The sequence below is a fragment of the Camarhynchus parvulus genome, chromosome 12 (genome assembly GCF_901933205.1).
Source record: "Camarhynchus parvulus chromosome 12, STF_HiC, whole genome shotgun sequence".
Classification (NCBI taxonomy): domain Eukaryota; kingdom Metazoa; phylum Chordata; class Aves; order Passeriformes; family Thraupidae; genus Camarhynchus; species Camarhynchus parvulus.
The window spans coordinates 10,740,776-10,767,449 of record NC_044582.1 but is presented as its reverse complement, the minus strand read 5'-3'; the positions used below and the strand labels follow the sequence as shown (position 1 = coordinate 10,767,449).

Here is a 26,674-nt window from a genome sequence, read left to right as displayed (position 1 = left end):
AACATCAAAACTCTACATATTGTTCCTTGAGTTTGTCACCATAGCTTAGGTTGATGCCTCACGCTCTTTTATGACACCTACACATTTTGATGCCATACCATATGTTTTTGCTCTGCCTTGTTTTGTTGGGGTGTGGGGTGTATCCTTTCTCTTCCCCATTAGAAACTCAAGCTGTTCACTTCAACTGGTTTTAATGTAGTGCCACCTGAAACACAAAGGAAATGTTGTGTTTGTGGATTTTGGCCAGAAACCATAAAGTAAACATCTCTGTCCTCTCCAGGCTCCTGGTGCTCTGCTGTGTTGCCAAGCAGCTCAACAAATGCCACCAGCAATCCTGGGCTTGAAATGCCCAAATGCCTCTTCCTTCTCCACCAACATCAGAGGAGTGGGGCAGTTCCAGCCAGTTCTCATCCACAGAAACAAGCAGCTTCAGCTGTGTATTAGAGCTGTGTTCTCACACACTTTTTTCATGCAACAGATAACCTGGGAAGAATTTTATGGTGGTCTAAACACACAATTATTTAAAATTTTTCTTTAAAACACCATTTTGGAGACATCCATTTCATGGAATCCAAAGCAATTGGCTATTCTCAAATTAGCAGCTTCTTGTATTTGTGGTGCAACTGGTAATGTTTTTTCCTTTAAGATGAAATTTCTCTGCAGCAAAAGCATTAATAGCTGTGTGAAAAGACTTCTAATTATAAATTTTGCCTCAATTACTAATTAAGTCTATTGTCAGACTGAATAACTTCTTTTAAACAAATTATGGACCAAAATATCTCTTTTGTAAGTAGTTTTTTTATTACTTAGTGATTTTATTGCTTTTGTAGAAGTTATCCTCTCATGAAACAGCTGAATTTGAACCACAATAGAGATGCTGCTGCATTTCAATCTGAACAAGAGCTCTGGCATTAGGCTGAAACCCAGTTATCCTCCTCCACACATAGTTAGGGCCCCCAGGTCTGTAAAAATTTCCTGCTGGTGCATTCAGATGTGTTTAGTTCCTCTTGATTTATCCTGATTTCTTTCCTAAGGAAACAAGGCTTAACCTTGCTGCTTTTCCATGAGTTTCCTTCTAAATTTGTGACCTCTTGGCTGCTTTCAGACAAATCTAGTAGCAGTCTCAAACATGACTGGACCCACATACAAAATGAGGGACCCTCTACAAAAAAAATGTAGATGCCTTTTGTGCCTTAGTCCATGCTCGTCTTGATCTCTCTTCACTGTTTGTGGGTGTAATCTTGCTGTTATAGATGACAGTAGTTCTCAAGGGAATAGGGTGACTATGGAGAATGCTGCCATGAGCTGGTTAGCGCAGTTTGCATCTCTCAGCTTGGCTGAGAAGGGGACCTGCAGAGTGCTGAAGGCAGGATCTGACCCTGTGCACACCGTAACAGCCCCATGTGCAGGGCGTTAGCATGCTCTGGATCTTCAACACAAATCAGCCAACTTTTCCATTTTAATACTAAAGGAAGGAGACTCTGCAACCATTTCTTCCTAGGCCAGTGCCCTTTCCCTACCCGCAGTGCAGGGCCAGCATTTTCGAGGGAAGCCATGCAGCATCTTGTCCTGGAGGGCCAAACTCCCCATGACCAGCTGGATCCCAGCACTGCTCTCAAAGCCTACTCTCGCCAAAAACTCAGCACAGGACTTGCATGCTTTCTGCCCGTGCTGATTCCTCTGCCCTTCCTAAGGAAGGGTTAAACCGAGTTCTCAGCAAACGCTGTAGGGAGGACACAAGGCTGCAGCCTCATATTCCCTTACGAGCACCGTGTGTGTGTGTGTGTTTGGGAGGCACTGTAATGCTTTGACAGCAGCTTGACATTGCCTTGAAAGGTGCTGGAGGCTCTGCAAGCACTTGCCAAGAGGGGGTGGGGGAGAGGAAAGTGTGTCAGGCAACACTGCAGTCGCAGCTCTTCTTGTGCTCAGCCCCGCTGCTGCTGCTGCTGCTGCAACTGCAGCTGCAACTCGGGGGCTGCTGCGCGGCTCCGCTGCCGGCCAAGTTCTGGCGCGGGGGCAGCGCTGCCTCCGCCGCAGCACCGCCTGCCCGCCCCCCTCCCGTCTCTGCCTTTTTTTTATTCCCCCACGCCCCGCCTGAAATGCCCATGAAAGCCTCGGAGGGGCTCGGGCAGGAAGGGGCCAGCACATCTCCATGGGATGATGCCCGCTCTCCGCCGGCGGGGCGCGGGGTGGAATTCCGCCGGGAATGAAGTGCTCGCTCGACATTTGCTGCATCTGCCGGAGCGTCAGGGTTCAGTGGCTGCCTCCCCTTCAACCAGCTGTTCCGGTTAATCACTGCGCTTCCAACTTTTGCTTGGCAATGCCTGATGGACAGCGGAGCCGAGAGAACTAGCGTCGGATTTTTAGGACCTCGTTAAAAAAACCCCCATACTCTTCATTTTCCTATTTCTACACAGGACTGGCGAGCCGCACAGTGTTAAACAGCCGTGTAAAGGTATTTCTTCCCAAAGGATTGCCAGATTTCTGAGTCCCCGCAAGCTGGAGAGCCCCGGACGATTGGTGCTCGATCTCGCTGCCGGGCGGTGCGGGAGCCGCGTGTGCGCCGCAGCCGCGCTCGGCGGTGGGAGGCAGCCCGGGCTGCCCGGGAAGGGGTTCCAGCGCAGGCAGGGAGAGAAAACCGAGCGGCTCTTACAATTAATTGAATGATTTGATAGATAACAGCAGACATGCTTTGTGGACTGAAAAAGGATTTGCAGTCAGACTTTGGTGAGTGAGCCTTGTCTGTATTTTTTTTCGCCCTTGTCCAGTAGTTTACTTTTGTTTAATCTGATTTTCTTTAAGCATCTTTAATATCATGAACAGTTTCATGTGCTACTTTCAAAGTGGTTTTACAAATCCAAGCCGTTGTATGCAAACTTAATTGCTTTGATTTGTGAAATATTTCTTGGCTTCTCTGTAAAGAATTTCTCCCTGTGACCATTGGAGAGTACCCTTCAGGCTGCCTTCTCCACCTGGAAGATTGGCAGTCACAGGGGCTGTTCTTATGGCACCTCAGATATTGTGGAGCTTTTACAACTGTTTTGGACTTTTAAAAAACAAAATCTAAATGTAGCTCCTTATTTTCCAGGCTCAGTGTGTGAATGGTCTGGGCATTCAGCAGTAGTGATTAGAGGGCTGGGAAGGAAGAGGGGAGAAGGGCTCTGCTGAATGTGGTGGGATCACTGCCAATGCCCCCCCCCCTCCTGTATAATCCACTATTACCTTGTCTAATAAATATTTCAGCTCCTGCTGGAAATCTGACATTTCAATGAGCTGCAAACCCCTGCTTTAGATATGAGTTCACTGTTACTGTGGAATATTAAAAAAATCTATTTCATTTCTACAAAAGAGTAGATAGATGAGTGTAGAAGGGCACCTTTACAAAAGGGCAGGCATCAAATTCCAGCCTGAGTCTTTTCAGGATGGACAGGCTCTTATATTTCTAGCTGAGTGCAATATTCAGGTACTTTGTTGCATGCTGTAGCTCTGCTTGTTGCAGCTGAATGTGCTGCAACACATTCATGGAGCTTGTCTTCTGCTCTGATGCAAGCATTTCCCTTCTGAAAGCGAAGACGGAGTTGGAAGTACAGAGGTAATTTATGGTTTCTGAATCATTTTGCACAGCCTGAAGTGATGTAGTGAGACTGACTTCGTCCTCTCCTTGGCATCAAGAAGCCCTAAAGTATGAAACCTAACTTTAGAAAATTGTTTTCCCTCCCTAAATCTGAGGGATAAACCAGGTGGTTTAAGATAAACCAGGTGGAAAGCATCTTAGCCTGGCTGTGTTGCCTAATCCCACAGATAGTGACTGGAGGCAATGTCCACCTACTGTGCAGCACAGCAAGAAGCATTTTGGGGCTTAATTTGAAGCTGCCAGAGACACATTAATGAGTCCTGATAGGCTCAGGGAATCTGGGTGTGTGACTTGGCAGGAATGTACTTGTTCCATGGAAAGATCAAAAGACAACTTGGCAGAATCTCGCACTGCTCTTGGGGTTGAGCCAGGATCTGGGCCCTGGTTTGGAGGTGGCTGACACTGAGTGTGCTCAGGGGGTCTCCTTGGTGCCACCAGCCACAGAGGGGGTCATTTGTGAAGCCATTCCAACGTGACACCGGACATATCTGGTGCTTCAAGATGGCTGTGTTGTTGTAAATGGTGATGTTGTCTGGATGCTGGGTGATCAAATGAGAAATTTTCCTGATGTCAGCCCCAAACATTTCTCAAGAATCTTGAGCCAATGTTGTGTCATGTACAAGGGAATGGTGCAGTCACTGGGTGGGGTAAGGAAGCCTTTTTACCCTGGTGTCAGACCCTCACAGCTTATGCTTGTGGTGCTCCTGAGGACCAAGATCATGGCTTTCATGGGAATGCTTTCTGGAAGTCTAGAATGGAAGCAATGAAGGGAATTGCAATCTTACCACTCATTTTAGCATTTTAGGTGAAATAGGCAAAACCAAATGGATTGTTTCAAAGAAGCATCCAAACATTTCAGAAGTGCTTTTTGGGCCCACCACCATTAGGGTATTGGTGATTTCTTTTCTTTCTGTCAGTTGCTTTCAGACATTTTTTGATGGGACATTTTAATTATAGAGAGATTTTGTGTGTCCGTCAGAATGGAAGAGTTGGAAAACTCAAAGTAGCAGTGATGTTTTATGGGAGGTGGTGTTTATTTTCTATTTAGAGTGAGTGGTTCTGCTGCTAGCAGGGTGATTGTATTTCCACAAGAGCCTTTGTAATCCTGCTGTTGGAGGACTTCCCTGAAATCCTTTATGGCCTTTCTGAAGTCCAGGAACATCCTCTATGTTTTGCTCTAGCAAACTTCACATTCAGTTAGTCCTTACTGCAGGATTACTGCAGAAATGGGCAGAGCAACAGAACTCACTGAATCTCCTTTGTGCTGCTCCAAGTCACACACTGAAGATCCCATCCCAAACCAGCCCATGTCAAATGTTAATTCAGCACAGCACAGACACTTCATAAGACCATTTGTCTTTCAGATGTATCCATTTGGGTGACTTAATTATTTTTGGTTTTTTAAAAATACAATTTGTAGAGAAGGCAAAGGAAGAATAAAGATGGTAGATGAATGAAGATGTTCAGTGCTTTTCTGTTTGGGTTTGTTGTTTGGTTCTAGGTGTGCTTTTTTTTTTGTTGCCATTAGAAGCCATGCATTTAGCATGAGATGGACTCTCTGCAGACCAAAGAGAACAGAATTTCCTGTCCTTTTTCCAGATTGGCAAACTGCACCCTTTATTGCAGGATGGGAATGGCCAGAAAATGAGACCTGTTAATAGATCTCTGCCCCTTCCTGCTCTCAGTTTTCAAAGGATCAGCTCCCTTGTCTCACTGCTTACCAAATAAGCAGGGGAAAGAATAGAAAAAAACATGCCTGAAAGGGATAGAAAACTAATGTAAGGAGCAAGAATAAGACAGGAGGAAATCTTCATAGATAAATCTCCTAGGAAGAAAGATTTTATCTTTGTTATTGAAGAATTCATCACAATAGTGCTATTTAATACAAGTCCTGCTCATCAGGCTGCTTACGTCACTTGTCAGCTTTGCCTCCTCAGTTGCAGCCAAATGAAAGATTAAGAGAAAAACTAACTGGGGTGTGTGTACCAAGACAAACATCTCTGTGTCTGAATCATTGATTTTAATTTCCTTGACCCAAAACTGGGCAGTGAGAGTTTGTGCTATTCCTCTGCCTTGAGATAGTATCGGCCATACCTGTGATATCACCTATCCACATTGCATTTGAATATATCCAATCTAGGAACACTGCATCAGCTCAAATTAATTCAGGACTCTGAAATATTAAGGAAAAGCTTTGCTTACTTGTAATTTCAGTGCTTTTGTATTCCAACCAAACACAGATGACAGATTACTCCTTTCCCTCTGTGCATCACGTCCAAATACCTGAAGAGAGTAATAATACTTTTTTTCCTCCTCCCTGTCTTCTTTTTAGCATAGACAAGTCATCTCTCCCCCCAGCCACAGAAGTTGTGGTCTTGCAGATGTCTGACCAGCCTGCACTGATTCAACTTGAATGAACTCCAGCTGGGTCACATTGTTATCGAGCTGTGGCACCCAAGCCTGGGGACTGTATTCAAGCCAAGGCCTTTATCAGTGCTGAGTAAAATAAAAGGATGATTTCACAGATTTTGTAGACTATATCCACCTTGCTTGTAGCAGGGTGTTAGCTCTTCTTGCATATGACATAGCACTGTGGATTTACATTTAGTTTACAGCCCACAGTATCTGAAGAGTCCTTGCTGTCACTTTGATAGTTTTTCCCTATCCTTCATTCATTAGATTTTTCCTGCCTGGGTATGGTAACTTGCATGCCCCTCTACCAAATTGTACATCTGTCCTTTCATGTATGAGTCATTCTGGGTTCAAAATTTACTTCCCAACCTGCCTCCAGTCCCTCATGCCTTGTGGCTGTCAGTAAACTTCATAAGATCTCTGCAACCATCAGGTCATTTAGAGAAAACTTATGAGGAAAAATTTAGAGGAACCATACCAGGCTGGTGGAGGGTCCTCACAGAACTTCATTTAATACATCTTTCCCTCCTGATTGTGAACAACTGATGAATTTTCTCAGTGTGTGGTTTTCCAATCAGTTTTGCATACACTTCATAATCATCTGTATCCTGCTTCCCAAACATACTTACAAAAATAGCATGTGAAACAGTGTCAGAAGCGTTTCTAAAATTGAGATATAGCAACTTGCATTTTCTGTCTATCCAGAAATGTTACTCTCATATGGAAAGCAATTGAGTGGGCATGACTTATTTGTGGTAGATCCAGGTTTGCAGTTAGTCCTCCTCATTTGGTGTTAACAGCTCACACACAGTCAGCTCCAGGAACTGAAAGAGAGGGTGATGGATTTGTCATTCTCTCGCCCCCACTCTGGTAGCATGTTGTTTTGGTTTGGTTTTTTTAAACTGAACATTGCATTTTATTCTTCAGCCTTGTGATCTCTTACCCCCTCCTCCTTAGGTTCTTATGGAAACCTCCTGATGGCTTTAGGACTTTGGTGACCAGGTCTCTAAAGTTTTGTTGACTAAACTTTTAAGTATAAATGAGCTGATCTGTGCTGTCAAAATGAATTCTTGCTCTTTTCTAGAGATTACCCATTCTACTGAAATTGCTCTTTTATAGAAGAAAACAGATGAAAGTAATATCCTACAGCTTTTCATGGCCCATAGAAACAATTTTTTAAATTCAGATTTTCTCCTCCAGTATGAGGAGGGATGAGTATGAGAGGGATGTTTTTCAGTGCAAAGACTAGGGAGATTTGATACAAATGTTGGTCCACAGTGTCAGCTGGACAACTATTATAGAGGTTTTCTCTCCAGTGTTGAGTGTTGGAGTCCAGTTTCCAGCCCAGGAATTAACCTCCCTGCCACCCTGCTTAAGAAAATTTCATTGCCACTGGAAGAGGTTCCCTCTGGCTTAGAGTGACCCATAGAAGGGGACTGAGTTGCATGTGCTGTGTCAAGTGTTGCTTTTGGCTTTGTATCTAAGATCATTGTTCTTTATGATGTTTGTTCTGTTTTATTAATCCATGGAAGCCAAGGGTAACTGCACTGCCAAAGTGCTTGCATATGTTAGGGCATGTAGGATTTGATTTCTTTTGAAAATGGACTGTTAAAATTGATCGTGTGCGGATGTCAATGTTTACTGCTTGTGATACTATCCACCTAACTCAAGGATGGAAATCATGGAATTTTACCCAGAAGGTTAAAAAAAGGTATTGGGCAACTTGGAGGGAAGAGCACCTCTGCTTTTGTGTGTAGGCATGTGTAGGTGTTGCAAATAAAAGAAACAATTAAATCTAACATGTAATAATAATCAGAAAGATGTGCTAATGCAGAACTGGAGAGGAAAAAGTAGAGCAAAAAAAAATTTAGCAATGTTCATCAATTGACAATGAAATGCTACCAGGCATAAGAACATTTAAGGCTCTTTTCAGCTGTCGGTTCAGCTACTGCATAAATTTTAGCGTGTGAGTAATCCCATCAGGGTAGGCATGGTCTTAAGTCTTGATAGGATGGGGCCCCCAGGTCATTGTACGCCTGTCTATTCAAGGTGGCAGAATTTGGTTTCAAGACAAACGTGCTTGTGTGGGCATTAGGAAATTCTGGGTCTGTGACAGTCTGACTGCTAGTCTGCTTCTGATTTTTTGTATCTTATAATATTATTATTATTATTATTATTCTGTTCATAACAACAGCAAAAAAAATTACTAACTGAGCTTGATGTTCTTAGCCACCAAGTTTATTAATCTGTGGATTTATAAATCAGTCTAGTAACTTGAAATGTGCAAAATCACACAGGATGAAGAATTTCTCTCCCTCCATTCCTAACAATTGCCACCCCCGATTTTTTTATTTCAATGGAAGTATTTTTTTTCCTTTGACCGTGTGTTTTTGTTCAAGGATCTGATAATTACATGCTTGGAGATGATGGCTTTTCAAAAGCATCTTTTCCAGCAATTTTCAACTGGAGATGTGGATAAAAATATCTCCCCATTTTTTATCAGAAATGTTTTCAGTAATGTGCAATTATGAGCTCTGCCTTCATTCAATTCATCCTGGAAGAATTTGCTTCACAGGGAAATTAGTTTCCTAGCTGCTGTAGATGCCAGCATAGTTGGCAGCTGCAGGTTTTGTGGGGAGGAGGGAAAAGAAAGGCCCAGAAATTAAAATTGCTCTGAAGTAAATTGATCTCAACACCTGGAAATGATGAAAAGATGGAATCTCATACTTTTTTGTTAAATCATTGTTAAACTGCTTTGCATGTCAGTCCCAAAACGGCCCTGTAAATTATTTAGTGTAGCTGAGGGATGAACAGATGATCCACTTCATCACTCCTCACAACTGCTCTGTTTCTTACTGTGCAGGTTCATGTTAGCAAGGTGAAGGCATTGAGGTTTTCTTCCCAGCAGTACTCCAACTTCCAGCCTTAATATATAGTCAACACTTTTGTGGTTTATCATAATGAAGCTTTGAGGTAGGACCTGGCTCAGGTCTGGGGAGAACAGCACTGATGAGAAGGTCTGGGGAGCAGTTTCAAAAGCATAAACATGCTTTTGTCTTGGGAGGCAAGAACTTGTGCTGGAAAGAGTATGATCTGGCTCCCTGCTGCCAGGTGTGTGGATGAAAACAGGACTTGTTGCATTCTTCTGCATCATTGCATCTTCCTCTTTCCCAAAGTAGGGATGTAGGTCCCTGATCTGGTGTGTTCTTCTGTTTTGGAGGTCATGTGCCAAGTTGTTTGCAGAGATTGAGTAAACTAACTTGTTTGGGACTCCAAATAATTCTTCCCTTCCAAGTTCTGTCCCTCCTCAGAGCCATCTCAGTGGGGGAGCCCAGAGGTCCAGCACTCTCAGCCCCTGCCCTATGGGAGCTCTCACCTGAGGCTGAGGGTGGGATGGCACAGCTCCAGACATCTGCTTTTCCAACCAAATAGCCAACTTCAGTCATGGATCTGCTCCTCAGTCTTTGAGCAACCACATGCATGACCATACAAATGATGAGGGTCTCAGTCAGACCTCCAGCAGTTCCCACTGTTGTGCCACCAGCCCACATGGTAGAGATACTGCAGCAATAAATTTGCTTCTCCATCAGATTTCAGTGGAGATCTCCTCCTTTTCCCTCGTGGGCATGATGGCTGGTCCATACAGGGTCCTTACTGCAGTGAATCCTTCACCCTGAAATGTGAGGAAGTGGCCTGCTCCTGCCCAGTGATTTATAGAGGATAATTTCTTTATGGAATGTGGTGCCATTTGGGTAGGATTAAACTCTTGGCATCAGATGAAGGTATGTATTTTGCTAAGGGTTTTTTTTTTCAGTAATGTAATGCATTTCCCATACAACCCACTGTATAAAGAGATCCTGTTTCTTCCTGCCATGAGACCCTGTGCTCTGCTGCTCCTGCCCCCAGAATGCCTCCAAACTGCAGCCCAGCAGCCCCCAGGAGCAGGGGGGATCTTGGGGCACCATCTCTGCAGGGTCAGCCTCAGCTGATGCCTCTGCAGCAGTGAAGCCATGCAGGGGAATCAGGGGGATGTGAGTCTGAAGAAGGAATGGACTACGTGGGGTCCTGGGATAGAGCCACAGAGCTATGCTTGGAATCAGTGGAAAGATGCTCAAGGATGTGCAGATCTGGATCAGACAGCCCAGGTGACTTGTAAACCTTGTACCTGTGGAGTTAAAATCAGAGTGAAGTTAGAAGAGCTCAGAGACTGAGGGTGCTCATTGCTTCATTCACTCATTGCTTCCTACTTTCCTCCAAACCCAGGTCTCACTCTATGGTCCATTGCTCCCTTGCCTCTCCGTGCTGGGCAGCATGTGGATCTTCTCCCTGCCCTTTCCTGCTCCTTGCTGCTGTAGCCAGGCCATGGGAGGTGATTGCTGCCATCAAGGTGGTGGCAAATACTACCCAGCTCTAGGCTGGCTGCAGAGACTGCCAAGAGATAGGTGCCATGATTTGTGAGGCTGGACAAGAGGCTTGAGACAACAGAGAAAATTCTGTTGTTGTTGTTGTTATTATTATTATTATTATTATTATTAATAATAATAATAATAATAATAATAATAATAATAATAATAATAATAATAATAATTTCAAAAAAGAATCAAAGAAACTCCTCTTCCCCACTGTATTTCAATTTATCCCAAACCTTTTCACTCAAGCAAGCTTGGCAGAGGGGCCCCATCACTTAGAGGAGGGCTAAGCATTCACCTTACAGGAACTGGAAAACAAAATGTTTGGAAACTCTGGTGGAGGCGGGCAAGCAGAGCTCCACTGGCTTTCCCTCCTTTGTAAAGGACCCTTTATAATTCAGCAGCTGACTCCAGTAGCGTCATGAGCTATAATAGGCAATTAGCTCCTAGCAGATTTATGTGACACTGTGTTTTATAAGCAAACAGTCATGTGTGTTTAGTCATTAAATGGACCTGGTGTATCTGACATTCACTGAGACAATCTCTTCCCCCTCACCTCCCTGAGCACACACTCAGCTCTCCTGCAGCAGTGTGGACACACAGACATCCATACTTGTGTGAAACTGGTGCAAATGTATCATCAGCAGCTGCCTTTGGTTCTGGCATGCAGTGGCAAGAGGTAAACTTATGGCAATATTTGCCTTTGGAGAATCCAGACTCTATCTGGAGGTTAGAGAGGTGTGAATGGGAGATACCTCGTGGAGGGATGTCGCCCCACAATCCTGAGGACCCCTGGCAAGGTGAGGGGCTGGATGGGCACTTGCACAGCACCCTGCCAAGGACTGGCATCCAAGTTTTTGCAGTGGATGCCAGTCCACTGACATACACTTCTCCAGACTGCTCCAGAAAGTAGTCAGGTTTAGTATTCATAGTTAATTTTAGATCTACCTGCGCATGCAGCTCTTCCACACATCCATTACACACTCTGCAGAACCTGCTGGTTTTAATTTTTATTAGCACAAGTGCCTTGTTGAATCAAAATTAAGTGGGTATTTGGAAGCATAATGTGAAGCATTACATTTAATGGTCTGTGCTCCTGCCTGGAGAAAGGCTGTCACATGCATCTTCTCTCTTCCCAAGACTCTACAGTCTTAGCTACACCTGAATTTTCCCAAGTTCATTGCTACTTCCTATTGTCTGTAAGCTTTAAAACTCCCAGCAGCAACCATTCAGGTGTGTGTTGCATCTTTTCAGATGTAGCCTCATTCTGCTGCACACCTGCCTGGCCTTGGGTTGTGGTGTGTGGGGAGAGGGCAGGTTTGGGGTGCAGCTGGAGCTGTGCTGCTGGAGCTGCTCAGCCCAGCCCTGGGAGAGCTCCTGTGCCTCTCCCCTTCTTATCCAGGTTCCCCTCCCTTGTTCAAAGGGGAGCAGGTGTCTGCCTGGGGCAATGCAAAACTGACTTTTCCTCAGTCCTAGGCATGAGTCTGCCAGTGCCTCTGGCGTTTGTGATGGTTGGGAGAGCTGGGACTCTCACCAAATTGCAAGTGCTGTTTTAACCAGTGTCCCCATTTCCCAACCTGAGGCTCATTGTGGGCATACCTTGCTCCTGGCTAATCCTTTGATTGCCACGGTTTTGGATTTCAAAAAAGGCCAAGGGAAAACTGACCCACAGAACTATGGGGCGTGAATTCTTCATAGAGCAGAATTTCCATGTGAAAATTTCAAGGTTGTCTTGGCTTACAGGTACTCACAAGAAGCATCTTTGTGAGCTTTTCAGAGGGTCACAGAGCACAGCTTGCAGCATTTTGTTCTGAATTTCACCAGACGTTTCCATGTCTTTTGTGAATTCTTGTGCTGGCTGAAGTTGAGACTGGGTTCTCCACCTGTTTTGTTTCACCTGTGTGATATAAAAGAATTGGAAACCACACAGCAGTTTGCATTAAGGCAGCCATGGGAAACAGCTGGAATACATTAAAAACTCTGCTGGAGCAGGGTCTCATCCATCTTTCATACTGAACAGATGCTTGCTTTCATTGAAGTGGTGCTGTGCTGATCTTTGACATCAGCCTGTTTGGAGGCCGGCAGGTTGGCAGAGTCTGAAGCCAAGTCAAGGCTTAATGGGAAGCAAGAAATGGGCAAACACAAGAGCTGAGCTTGCTGAAAGCAAGATTTAATGGGCAATTCAGGCAAATTTTTAACAGCTGGTTTGATGAGATCAGGCTGCACCAGTTCCAACGTCAAATAACTTGGAGCTTTGGAACTTTCATATTTCATCTTGTTGTCCTGCTAAATCTGATACTCCCTGACTCTTCGATTTTGCTCCTTCTCCCTCCTTCCTTTCATTTTAAGTGAGGCTCTTGCTTACTCTTTCTTTAGTCATTTAGCTATAAGCTTATTCCATCTCTCACACAGCTCCCATGAATCCTCCTGACACAGTCTAGGATAAATCAGCCTGGGCTCATACATGGGCCATTGCATAAGAAATGGTTTGTGTGTCAGAGTCTAAAATCTACATATGTTTAGATCAGTCCTGAAGTGGGAACATCTGTATGTATTAATATATAATGGCTTTTACCGCATGAATGAATAATCCAACTCCCACGATTTGGTATTTACTTTTTTTGAAACATTGCTACTTAGCTGAACACTGAGGGAGAATCACATTTATGGGAATTAAGTCTTAGTAAGGTTTAGCAGAGCTTCATGGATAAGCTGGAAACAAGTCTAAATGGGATGCCAGAAATCTTTCTTTTAAAATAGTTAATGCTGTCTGGAATTTCTTCCTGAATTTTTGACTCCCACTGGCTTTTAAGCACTTTGCATCAAAATGCAGTGCAAATCTGGGATAAAGCACCTGATTTGCCACCTACTGCATTAAATGTCTTCCTCTGTGATGTCACCTTCCTGCAGCACCAGCTGTCTTTGCAGTGCTAAAATAGGTTCCCAAACCTTGGGGACTGCCCTGTGAGCTGGGGGCTCCAGCTGGGGCATCACCCTATTGCTGGCAAACCTGGCTGTGAGATGCCTTAGTGCACTGGCCCATGGGAGGATGCAAAAAGCTGTTGGAGATGTTTTACCTGAATCTATTTGCTCACTTCACACCTTGATCCCTGGCTCATGCTTTTGTTAAATGTTACTGCCCTGAAATGCACCTCTTCTGTTGCCTGATTTGCCAGTGGTTTGTTTTGTTTTGTTTTGTTTTGTTGTGCTGTTTTTGTTTTCCTGTGGTTTGCAAGGGTTTTCTTATTGCTTTTGGCACTGAGATTGACACATACCCCACATGGACCTGTATCAATCTCAGCCACCTCTTGAACTGCCACTGTAAATCTCCCAGATTCGATCCTTCATTTAATTTTCTATGCCTTTCTTCTGAGTCAGAGCAGACTTGTAATTGGGAGTAGAGAGAGGCTGCTAACCTGGATATGTGGTAGGGTGACCTTCCTTGAAAAACCTCTCCTGGGCTCCCCTTGCCCACCCCTTGTTATATCTTGCTGGTACAAGTGTTGCTTATGTCAAACGGATGAGATCAGCAGGGAAGCAAGATGTGATTTTCTTTTCCAGAAGCAAAAAGAAGGGGCTTTTCACAACTCATCTAAGGAGCTGTGTTTTCTAAAAGGTTTCCTTAAGCTTGCTTTACCTCTCTTCAGTTGGTCTCCACATGGACTGCTCTAAGTTTAGAGATGCTAAAATTTTGCATGTGCTCTTTGAGGCAGATAATTTACTTTTGTAACAAGGACTCTCTTTAAAGTATTATAGAAATAAGACAAAAAAAGGCATTACAACTGTAGCTAAGTCCCTCTTTGTAAAGGATTACGAGGCTGAATGTTGGCACAATGTCTTTTTGCCACCTCATCTTCCCTGTCTGGTGAAGAATCCAGTGGTTTTTCCTTTGCTTTGTCTACTGCCTGTCACAAGAGATTTGCTCTCGACAATTTGCCTGCTGAACTGGGAAAGTTATCTGTCTGTAGCAGAGCCCAGAATTAAAAACTGTTGTCTCAAGCTTCTAATTTACAAACTCCAGGATATCCAGTGATAGTTTTCATTACTCCTGCTTCTATATCAGAACTCGTGTTCTGTTTTTTTTTACTTCCTATCCAGGTATACATTTGGAAGTTGGTTTTCCAGTTTTCCTTTGTTTGAAATTAAACATCTTTTCACCATAAAAAATGTAGCTCTGGGAACCCTGTCAGTCATTGCTTTTTGTCTCTGCTGCAGTAATATTGATGTATTCTTCTGCTTCATTTGAGGTGGGATCTTCAGCTTTGAGCTGGTCAAAACTGCAGAAAATATTTTTTAAGGGCAAAGATTACTCTTTCACTGAACTGTGATATTTCTTTTCAGCCAATTTAATCCCAAATGGCACCTTCACCTGTTTTGTTTTGGGTTTTTTTGTAAGACTGGGTTGTGACTGAGCCATTCAACATCTAGTCTCACTCCCTGCATAACACAGGTCAAAGATCTTAGTTCCTGTGAACCATCCTCTGAATTGCCTGAGGGCTGCCAAATGCTTCTGAGAAAGATGTCCATCCATCATGCCAAGACACTCTGTAACACAATGTCCGGGTGGTTAATTCTTTGCATTCAGTGGAAAGAGAGGACATGCACGTGTTCCAACATCTAGGATGCATCTATAGCTTCCCTTCTCAAATTCTGGCTCTCTAGCTCTGCCCTAAAGGATTCTGTGCTCTCCTGCCAGGCTCACACACCAGACCAGATTGCCTTCTCCCTTCTCTTCAGTACAGCCCTACCTTGTACGTCTTAAACTCCTTTGCTCCCTGGACAGTTAACAGCCTCTTGATTTAACAATTCTTTTGTAAGATCTTGGAGGATGAAAGACAACAAGTACCGTTTTTAAAACAATCATAATAGGCATCAAAGGAGAGTTTGTAAAAAGCAAAATAGGTGCAAGAATTTGCTATCACTATCACTGCAGCAAATTGATCTCCACTTCAGAAGATGGAAGTCCTGACTTCTCCCTGTTCTGTCACCCCCAAGCTGTTGCTTTGTGCTTCATGTTCCCACCCAGGATGTGCATGAGGGTGCCCAGCTCTTGGCATGGCCAATGGCCCTTGAGTCTTGTCTCCATCTCCTCCCTGGACCTCTGTGAGTTCAACCCCAGCATTAGGTAAGACAATAAAAACTCCAACAAGACACCAAGATGAAATATATTTTAATATGGACATTAATAATGTTTTTGGCTTCAACTATTGAGATATCAAAAAATAAAAGCTTTTGCCTGCTAGGGTGTAGCCTTTTGACAAGCTGCCTTAGTTGGAAGGCAGCTTGGAGCCAAACCCTGTGCAGTGAAAACATTCATGATGGTTTTTATTAGAGAAAACCTAGTTTTCCTTTTTTTGACTAACTCCAGGGCTTTTAAAGAAGTAAGTAATAGTGGCCTCTAGACTTAGGTGGCACCAGTGATTTGAGTGCTGAAGTGTAATAAACTGACAGTACTTAATTTCATTTGATTGGAAACCCACAATAGACCTGTCTTTTATTATTTGATTTTACTCCACAGTCACTTAGCTTGGCATTTGGAGCTTGAAAGAAGGTAAGTCCACAGGGTTTGGATTCAGCAGGCTGCATTTCTTATCCACCTCCATATTTAAGAAAGAGTTTGGAAGCTTACATGGAGTTAATAGGGAGAATTGATTCCCTTGCCAGCTAGGATTTACTGCTGCCTGCTGCTTAGATTAATAAATCCAGTTGTATCTAGTGAAGCATTCTTCCTTGGAAATGATGTTAGACTTTATTGGTAATTTCTCACCATATTACAATTGCTAACTTGGATAATTTCCATGAAAGATCAGTCTGAAAATGTATCTTATTCCTCTTGAATTTTTACTCTTGAAAGTTAGTTTGTTCAGATAACACAATCAATAAATCAGCAATAGTTCATCTTTCTAGCTTAGTGTTGGACTGTCCCCAGTACACTCTATGCTGCTTAATAAGAGAAATTGCCAGATTGACTGGAAATTCTAACTTTAATAACATAATTTCAAACACTAGAACCATCGAGAAATAATAATTTCATGGAGTTGGTTTTTGCCCTACTCTTGTCTCTCATGCACAGAATTACTGTGGATTCTCTGTGGGAGTCTGTGTGTGCAAATGATCTGCAAGAGGGTGAGGCACTGCAGGGCTTCCTCTGCCACTGGGTCATCCACAAATATAAACTGATGAAGCTGTCTGAAAATGCCTGGGAGGATGAGAAGGATTGCAGGAAGGGAAGTCTCTCTCCATTTCTCTCTTTCTATTTTTTAACACTAGAAATGCAAATCTTGCTGGGGACTTAAGAAAAGAAATGAACAGGAGAGAGCTCAGTGAGTGAAGAGGGGTCTTCTTGGTGTTGATGTTGTTAGAGGATTGTTAGGAAGACATGGATAAAAGTGAAGATTCTTGGGTTTTTCTGGGAAAAGCTATTTATGCTGAACATCCAGCGTGTGAAATCCCTCAAGCAGCTCTTAATAAGCCTAACTTAATGCACAAAATCATATCCTCACGGAATCAGGAAAGAGTTATTCCTGATACTTTTAAATGAAAGAAACAAAATCACCGGCTACTTCAGAAGAACAACATAAGCTCCTCTGTGAACAGAAGAGCAAAGGAATGCTTCATTTCCAGCAGTTCCGCATCTGCTATCCCCTGGTCTCCTCCCTACCATGCAGGGGAAAATGAGTGGTGAAAGTTGGGCTAGATCTGGTTTCCACAACAGCTCTTTGCTTTTCTGAGAGCAATAACTTAAGTCTTCTCTACTCAAAACACAATTTTATGGAAAGTTACAAGATTATAAACCTCTTTCAGGCTGCACTCTCTCTCCCCCCCTCCATGTTGATGGATATTGGCCACTGACTTCCAGAGGTACAGAGGACAGTAGATGAACAGCATGGGAATTTAGCTTTCATACAAAACCAGGAGAGACAAAAAACAGGAGCTGCTTTTAATAACTTTTTTTTTTTGTTTTTATGAGTATATTTTTCTTCCATCTCTCAGTACAGCTTGAGTGGCACTTAACTGCTTCTAGGTCCTCTATAACAGACTCCCTTGAATGCGCTGATTAGATAAGGTAACTCTGTGTTGGCTTCCAAAGCAATAATGAGAACAAACAATGCATTGTAGCAAGGTATAGAAATGATTCTTAAATTGTGGTGTTTTTTTTCTTTTTTTTTTTCCCGTGGAATGTAATGTATTTAATGAAAACAATGAAGAGCGCCAGATGTTGGCACTGCAAGCTGAGTCCAGCATTCATTCTTATCAGATGGGACTTGGATCAGTCCTTGAGAGGTGTTTAATATCCTGTGAAAGTTGATGTGAGTTAAACCTTACCAAAGCCTGGCTTTTCTGCAAAGTCAGCTTAAATGGGTTTTGTGCACACAAAACTTGTTTACTAGAAGCAGAAACTCTTCCCACATCTTCATGCAAAGCAGGAATCTTCCATCAGTGTTATCTGCTACAGTCTTGCAGGGGGTAAGAAATATGCTTTTATATCCCTTGGAAGCCAACCTGCTTGGTAACAGAGACATGTTCTGGCTCATATCTTGGTCCCATAAAGGCCACTGCTGTGCAAATAATTATCTACAGCATTTCAGTTGAAAATGATTGCTTGAAACAAATTGTTCCTTTAAAAGTAATCTTGGATTCTTATTAAAAAAAAAAAAAACTCAGAAGAACAAAGCACGGAGTTTCTGTTGAACAATAGGCTATTGTATTTTCCTAGAACTGATTTCTGTGAATACAGCAGCAGGTGTTATGAAATTGTACATGCCTGAAAAGGGTTGGTAGGTGAATGAATACAGAAGAAAAGAAGGAGAGATGTGGAGGGTGTGGGGAGACGAATTTCATGCTGTGTCTATTGAGGAGAAGGAATTAAAAAGTACAACTTCCTTTTGGAATATCTTTGACGTTTGGACAAGTTCTTCCTGGCTCAGAAGCCAGGACCAGCAGCTACACAAGTGGATGGAAGAGCTGCCACAACAACCTCTGGCGGCACAAGAAGCTGCAGTTTGTGGAGCACGTTCCCAGGCCAGGTTGGGAACACAGTGTCATTGCTGTAGGGCTGGCACAGGGACTGGCAGCAGGTTGAGAACAATTTTTTTCCCCAGAATTATCTGGGAAAATGGGATAAAGCTCATTTGTTGTTTTTGGAGCAAGAGCCTTATTTCCAGCAAGGGTGGTTCTTGTACAGCATGGCTGTTTTCCTGGGCTGTTCACTCAGAAATTTGTGATGAGAGAAGTTAAGAGGAAACTTCCCCAACTTCTCATTTGTGTCTGGGTGGCTCCTGAGTATGAGCTGGGAGGGGATTTGTTGCCAGTAAAGGGATAAATAAGAGGCTTTTCTTTACAAAAGACAACCTCTGCAATTTTTACTAGATTTGTTGATACATGTATTTATGAAATTAGGGAGGAGCTGCTCCCTAAATAACTTGGTCTGTTTCAGCCTGAGCTCACTGTTTAAGGGGAATTTTTTTTAAATCTTCCTAGTGCAAAGGAAGGGAAAAGCATTTCAAAACACTGCTTGACTTTGGACTAGTGCAGTGGGCGAGTCACATGGAAGGTGCCCTGGGCTGAGGGAAGGGTTAGAACTGTGGTGGGCACTGGGTTTTTCACTGGCATTCTTCAAGCCCACCCCACCCTTTTATTCTGAAGAATAAAAAGGGAGGAAACACTGGGCCCTTTCAGGGTTGGGTTGGGATTTTTTTTTTTTTTTAATGCAGCAAGCTAAAATCACTGTGATGAAAATGAAATTGTGGCGCAGAATCCTAAAGCAAAAGTGACTTTCTGTTTTCTTGTTTTAAGCACAGGAGTGTGGACTATCTTGTCTAAGGATTTAGTGTATTTGTTGCTGTATGCTTGGATTAGTTTTATGTAGGGCAGGATTATACTTTAGCTCAACTTTTCCAGTATTCCAGGAAAAGAAGTCTAGAGATCACTGATAGATGCATTTCATCTGTTTCTTGGGGTTCTATTTATTTATTTTCTTTACATTTAATGATACAGACCCAAAGCCCTGTATTTCCAGAGATGGAAAAGACCTGAGCAGCTGTACTGGTTATAGTGAATTCATGTACAGATTTTCCAAGGGCCTGAGGAGCTGCAGATTTAGATAGGCAGAAGAAAATTCAAGCCACCTGCTCAGGAAGGCTTGGGGAAGGTGGGATCCTTCATGCAAACAGCTCCTTGTCTGAAGCAAACGCGTGGGAGGAGCTCTTGCTCTGCAGTGAATTTTGTAATTAAGTAGTTTCAGGAAATCATGCAGTCTGTAGCAGTATTCAATGGGCTTTTTGTTTTCCTGTCCTGGGCTCTCTGGATCTGCCTGTCTCCCATGTTAAAGGCTAAGTGCTTTGAAGATGGGAGGCCACCACAGTGCTGCTCCTGTTAAGAGCTGACGCTGACACTGGCGCTGCTGTCCCCATCCCTCTGTGGTGGTGCTGAAATAACCCAGACTGCCCTGGGGAGTTCTGCTGGAGGGACAGTTTGGTGCAGCCTTGCAATGCAGCCCAAATCCATCACTGGTGCATGAGATGCCTCTGGCTCTGCTGGCGTGTGGAATGCTAGCCTGGGGAGGGTGGGGAGGGTTGTGTTACTGTCCTCCTTTGATGATGGTCCAGCTTCTGGCCCGGCTGTAGTGTGGGCTGTGTCATGTGTGAGCTAAAAACAAATTTCAGATTCAGAATGGGGGTGCATGGATATACCACTTTCCCCTACCCCTCCTTCCGATAATATATCAACTTTTTAAAGGTGATGAGATGCCTAAAGATGCAGCTAGATGATTATAGTCTGTTTTTGAAGTACATGTCTGCATCTTCAGGCACTCAGAGATCTTTAAAATCCCAGGCACTGGAGGTTTGAGCTCCAGAGCTGCAGTTTGAATCATCACTGGTTGCCTGACCCATGCTCGTGTACCCTCGGCTGCTCTTTGCCTGATTACAGATAAATGCCTCCCTTGACTTACAGAATTAACTCTCCTCAAAATGGATCAAATTGCAATTAGTTTTAGTCATTTGGATTTCTGCTTCCAGCCCCATGCTTTTATTCTAGCAAAAAAAAAAAATACCGGCTTGCCTTAGCGTGAACAGCTTTTGGTTCTTAATGCTGGTTTGGTATTCATTTCCCTAAACAAGGAATGCAATTACCCTGTAGCAAAATAACTGTCTCCAACTGTCTTTTTTCCATTAAACAAATGGGAGGTTTTACCTCTTGGTCTTCCCATAAGATTAATGCACTTTCTCTGCAGGAACTGTCTTAAAGTGATCCAGGAATCTGAACAACTTGCATACAGCAGTCTAATTGTCACAGAATCTGATTTAGCCAATGCTCATTTTCATTAAGGAGTGATCTCTGCTAATAATAGAGACTAATAGTTTTCTAAATGAATAAAACCCCAAACTTTCCTTTTCCCCCCCACAGGCAGGGATAATGAACTCCTAAATCAGTGCTCGTTCCAAGGAAGCTTTTTCCCCCTCATTTTAACAGTTTGGCTTGGCATCTGACTGATGTCAGGAGATCCTGGTGCCTGTGCTTGCCTAGGTAGTGGAGTCTGCCATGACTGTCCTTTATTCCTGCCCCCCAGCTAAAGCATGGAGATTTTTCCTGCTCCTTCATCTGTCCAGTGTGTTTTGAAGGAATGAGATGGAGATTCTCTCTTATTTACTGTCACTGTACATGGTACACTGCACACTGATGTGTATCACTGTTCTGCGCTGCTTCTGCAGGGGAGGAGAGTTCAAAGCTCTGTGGGAAGGTGTGGGGAACTGAGAAGTTCTTTTCTCTCTGGTGTTATGTAAATAGTAAGGCATGTAAATAGTGAAAACTCTTGTCAAAGACTTACAGGAACTTTGTATGTTGCCACAGATTCCCATCAATATAGGGATCAATATATGGAAAGTGTTGCAATCTCAGTTTTATTGAGGGTCTTATGCACTTGGTGAGCTTTTCTGAAAGGTCTAGAGCCAGCATTACCATCACTGCTTGAAAACCATCAATTACACAATCTTTTTTTGGAAGATTTCTGGCCCTCTTGCTGTGAAAGAAAAAGCTTGATAAATGCAACTCTAATAGCTCCAGCATGGATTGCTTACAAAAAGAACCTGCACAGGATTTAAAAAGAGAGTTACTTTCCCAATTTTAAGGAGAAGATAGGTTCATGGATTTTTAGTGCTTGGGTTGGTGCTGCAATTTTGGCTGACTGAGCAATCAAGGCTCACCCCCAAACCAGTGCTGTGCTAAGCAGAAGAAATTACTGAGAGCACAAAAAGGAGTTCCTTTATTAAAAAAAAAAAAGTAACCCCTTGCACAAACAAACAAAAGAGTTCATAAAAAGTGACTCCATTATTACAGCTTGAGTGGCAGAGCAGGAAATGGGCTGCAAATGAACAAAGAGCCGTGCACAGGCAGGGGATGCTCTGCAAGCAAATGCCAGTTCCCACTTCAGCAGGCCACGTGTGGCAGCCTCCTTTCCTGTTCAAACGTTTTAGCCAGATAATGAGAGGAAAAACCCAAACATTTTTCACATAATCCACTGAGTTTGGAAGGGAGGAGCAATAGGAGAAGGGTAGCTGTGGTGCTGGTTATTTGCTGGCTGATGTGGCTGTCAGGAGCAGCGGCACAGGGCAGCGTTGCTACTTGCCAGCAGGGCCCGTAGCTCAGGTCACTGCTCTTGGCCACTTGGCTGCTGCTGGAAGCTGTTGTTAATGCACAGGCAACCTGGTTTCTTGCTCAAAGGGAAGCCAAGGCATGTTTGCCAACAGCTGTTGGGGTAGGGAGGGCAACAGTAGTGAATTGGGGTTTCCTATCAACAGTGGTTGGGGTTGTGATGGGGAAATGAAGCGCAGAAGGGTGCTGGTGCCTGTCTGCTCTGGGGCGGTGTGTTTATGTGAAACAGATGGTTCTCTGCTTCAGTTTGCCAGCAGATTATGGAGCTGGCTTTGAACCATCTTGTGTGGTTTCCCAGGAATGCAGGGATCCCATCTACAGCAGAACCATGCTGTCTTGAGCACGTCACCTGGGGCAGAGCTGGCAGCAGTGCTCTCCTGTGGGGGGCAGCTGCATGCTGGGGTGGTCCTCACCATCCACAGTGGCCTGTGGCACCAAAGGCACACTGATGCTCCAGTGCCAGCAAAAAGTTCCAGCCCTGGTGGCCCAGGGTGTGTTGCAGCTGCCTTTTTGCATGATTACTTCTGGTGTTGAAAAAGGAATCTTGTGCTGAGTTTCCTGAGCTTTAGGATTCCTCTTCCAATGTGCTGCTGCATTTGGAAAAGAAATAAAGGGTGGCTGTAGCGGTTGGGAATGTGGGCAGAGAGCAGTTGGATATGTCCTGCTGCTCCCCTGGGAATTGCCACCTTCCTTTATACACCCAAACCATCCCTGTTATCTGACTCTACAGTTCTGCCAGGGATGACATGACTGACAGAGAGAGGAGAAATCAGAATATCAGGAAAAACCTCCTGATGAGAGAGACTAAGATTTGACACCATCTCTTTTCTGTTTATGGGGAAAATGGGCTGCCAGCAAACTGAACATTGGGATTGAGTCCACTCTGTACAGACCCTTGTCTTGAATGAGGCTGCATTAAAATTTTTCTTCATTTTGTATGGAGTGGAACAAAAACTTCTTTGTACCTTAAACGTAACTTATTTAAGGGCTGTGGACAGGAATAAATGGATAAGGTTTTCAATAACCTGTATTTATACTATCATGTACAGCTTCTAAACCTTCACAGCTACTGAAAAATTCAAGAATGTGGTCAGTGAGAATGGGAGTTACTTGGTACTATATGGTTATTGGAGATTATTGGTTGGAAAAGTGCCAGCTTTTTATGAAATGCCATAAAAAATAGACATTTTAGATGGATGGAAATGAGATCTGCAAAAGCATGCTGCCTTCTCTGCAGATAAACTCTGTGATAACTCTGTAGCAGTCTTCCAATAGGACAATACAAAGATATTTAGATGCTTTAAATTTCAGCTTATACTGGACAGTGTATTTACAGTGTATAATGCTATTCTCTCTCCACTCTGGCTTTTTTTCCTTTTAATCATTTAAAAGACGGTGCTCTCTATATTGTATAGAGGCTGGAACAGCAGCTGGAAAAGGTGACTGAAATAATAGGATCTATAAGAATAGGCAATTTCACTCAAGTATAGTGATTTAGTGCCCTGTTAGTGTCCTGATGTATGACTGCATTTCCAAACACCGTAACTTTTTTCACAAGCATAATGACAGGCTTGAAACTTGTGATACGAATGCCCCAGCTTTCTCTCTCCTCAGCTGTTCACGTAATTACAGGAGTAAGGGAATTTTGTTCTCTCCTAGCAGATTAGCTCCAAGAAGAATAAATCAGATAAAGTTGCTGCCTTCCTGTTTCCCTCTCTACACGGTGCCGTGCAAAGCTGGGGCTGGCAATGTCTTTTCTCGCCTGCAATCTGTGATACAGATGAGATTCCAATTTTGGTGTCATCAGGACAACTTCTTAAAGAGCTCTGGTTCAGTTGCTTGTGGCTTTTGGTACTAATTTCAGCTTCTGTGTTTGCTTTACTCACAGATGATGGCCCTTACTCAAAGGGGAGCAAGGACTCTGGTGGGATGGACGCAGCCCTGGTCTCCAGGAGGCAAAGCATCCCAGGTAAAGGAGGGGATCAGCTCCTGCTCCAAAACATTGGGGCTTCCATTACAGTTTACCTGGATACCCCTAAAATGGGTAAAACCCCTCAAAACACTAATTTTGGTGCACCTATCAGCAAGCTTTTGCTGGAAGGCAGAAATGGATGGTGGTAACTGGTCTCTGTGAGTGACATGTTACTGGTACAATCCCTGTCTTGTGTGGGCCTGTTGACAGTAGTTACAAGGGGGCTGGGGAAGGACTTATTCTTGCACTGGTCTGACACTCACAAAGAAGAAAACAGCAGAAAAGGAGAGAGGGAAGAAATGCTGCCATAGCTGAGCTCATCAAGCAAGGAGGGAGACTGGCAGTGTCTGGCAAGCTTCAAATTTCCCACATCTGGCTAAGTTTGTTTTGATATTTAGTCAGTCACAGCTGACTAACTTTTGTGTGAGATAAACCTTCCCAAGCAGAAACACCCCGGAGGCTGAAGAGGAAGTGGAGAAGTGGTAACTGATTTGCCTCTGCTGGCACTGGGCTTCACGTGCCAGCAGCACTCCAGCAGGTCAGGATGGGCTGCCTTGGACAACTCATCTCCTTCCTAGGAAAGCCAGGGACTTGGTTTTGACTTCTGGCTGCTAATGACCAGTCACAGGGTTGGTTTAGTGTGTTCTAGGTAATGGGGAGGAAGTGGGGGCCTTCTGCTATTGCTTCATCATTCAGCACTTGTTCCACAGAATATTCTGCATCACACCACTGCAATACACCACTGTAGGGCCGCCCTGATGGGGAGAGGCTCACAAGAGCCAGTGCATCCAACAACCCCAGCTCAAGGCATCTTAATGGGGAGGGAAAAATTCAGGTGTGCTCTTCCTGCCCTGGGATGCAAAATCCAATCATATATGGCAGTAGATCTGCTCATATATAGTGCTTAAAGACTATGTCTTGAAGGACCAGATCCTCCTTAACCAGCTCACTTTTACGCTGCGTGGGTCTGTGACAGTGCAGGAGATTTATACAAACATGGGTCAAAATTCCTTATGGTTGAGCTTGATTGGTTGATCTCAGGGATCTGCCTTTTTTGGAGCAGTAATTTCTCCTTGAACCCATAACAATGGGTAATTGCACACTGGGAGTTCTCATTTTAAACACTTATCAAGGATTAAAATTAAACCTCGTTGAAAAGCTAATAATCTCCCCTTGTGGCACCATCTGTGTTGATCAGTCATGTCTGTAGTTGAGAGGAAATTTGCAGGATGGTGCTGGATGTTGTTCTTTCCAGCATGGTGGCGAGCCCCCTCAAGGTTCTGGCAGCCCCTGGGCTCCCAGGTTGGTGAATTGAAAATTAACTTACTGCAGCTGGCAAGGGATCAAAACTGAGTTTAAAGAGCAGAAGTATTATGGACCTGACATTTTTACAAGGAGCTGCCAGTGCCACATTAAATGGGTGCCCAGCAGTGCCTAAACGCCTGCCAGACTGGAGCTGGATTGCAAAGAGGTTCCCTACTCCCATTAATCAAGTGCACAGATTATTCTTGGAAGTGCTTTACAAAACAGATAGTGCATGGCAGGGCTCTAAGTGAGCTGCAATTTCTGGTCTCCTGGTGGCTTTGAACAGGAGCAAAGTGCTGGGGATGAGGCACTACAGTGCCAATAGAGCCTGTGTTTTGGATGGATGGAGGAGGCCCTGCACCAGCATGGATCTTCTGTGTCAATGTGCTATTTAAGGTGCCCTGCCTTGCTCTGGAAGTCAGTGTGCAAGAGGTTTCAAATGTTTCCTCTCCAAAGAGCGCATCTCATTCAAGCCTGGTAAAGTTTACTGTGTAAACAAGTACCTGGGCCATTTGCAACATGGGGTTTTTGTCCACATCTGTGGGGCTGCTGTTTGTTGTGTGCTGCCTGTGCCCATTGCCACCTTCTCCTCACAGTCTTGGAGAAAGGCACCCTGTGTGAGGGTGACTGGTTTCCTCCTGTAAAATCATGGAAGATTTGAGTACACTGAGATATAGTGGAGGTGGATGGATAGTGCTATGGACAAATTGTGTAAAAGCCTCTGAGAGGAGGCTCTGACAAGGTGTGGATGTTGTCCTATTTGCCCCCCTTTGATCAGAGTGTGAGGTCTGTTGTATGCAGTATTGGCAGAGCTGCCTTTTGCCAAGTCTTTGGAACTCTTGGTCTTTTCCTTAGGCCAGGGTTAATTCTTCTGCTCGGTTACTGCCCTTTCCATGCCAAATCCAAAAGCTGGAATAATTTAGGAAACGTGTTTTTGTAAAACCCAGCCATGATCTGTGATGAGATCAAAACTAATACTGGGTTGGGCTTGTATGTAGGTGCTGGACTAACAGGAGTGTTGTCTTGGACTAGAAGAGGTAAAATGTGCAGTGCCTGCAGCACCCAGAGAAGCAGAACTGGTGCAGCAGGTGTGGGGTGGGCATCCCCTGGACCTGGACCTGTGCCTGGTGGCAGGCAGTGCATGTGGAACAGGTCATGGTGTCAGAGTGACTTGTGTCTTCAATTCCAGCTGCAGATGAGGTGCTAGGAGGGAGTTTGATTTGGACTAGTGCAGATGGGTGACCAAACTGCTGTGAGTGAATGAGGGTCATGCCTCCCCCTCCACCCCCT

At 43.9% G+C, this 26,674-nt stretch overlaps 1 protein-coding gene across 1 annotated transcript in view; it reads left to right on the top strand.

Moving 5' to 3' along the window:
- The first annotated feature begins 2,131 nt into the window (after nucleotides 1-2,131).
- Nucleotides 2,132-26,674, top strand: part of GRIP2 (glutamate receptor interacting protein 2) — an 80,367-nt gene continuing 55,824 nt past the window's right edge. The window contains exons 1-2 of the mRNA XM_030956920.1: nucleotides 2,132-2,727; nucleotides 23,996-24,076. Of these exons, the coding sequence (XP_030812780.1) occupies nucleotides 2,688-2,727; nucleotides 23,996-24,076 (121 nt within the window). The 5' untranslated portion in view covers nucleotides 2,132-2,687. The remainder of the gene's footprint in view (nucleotides 2,728-23,995; nucleotides 24,077-26,674) is intronic.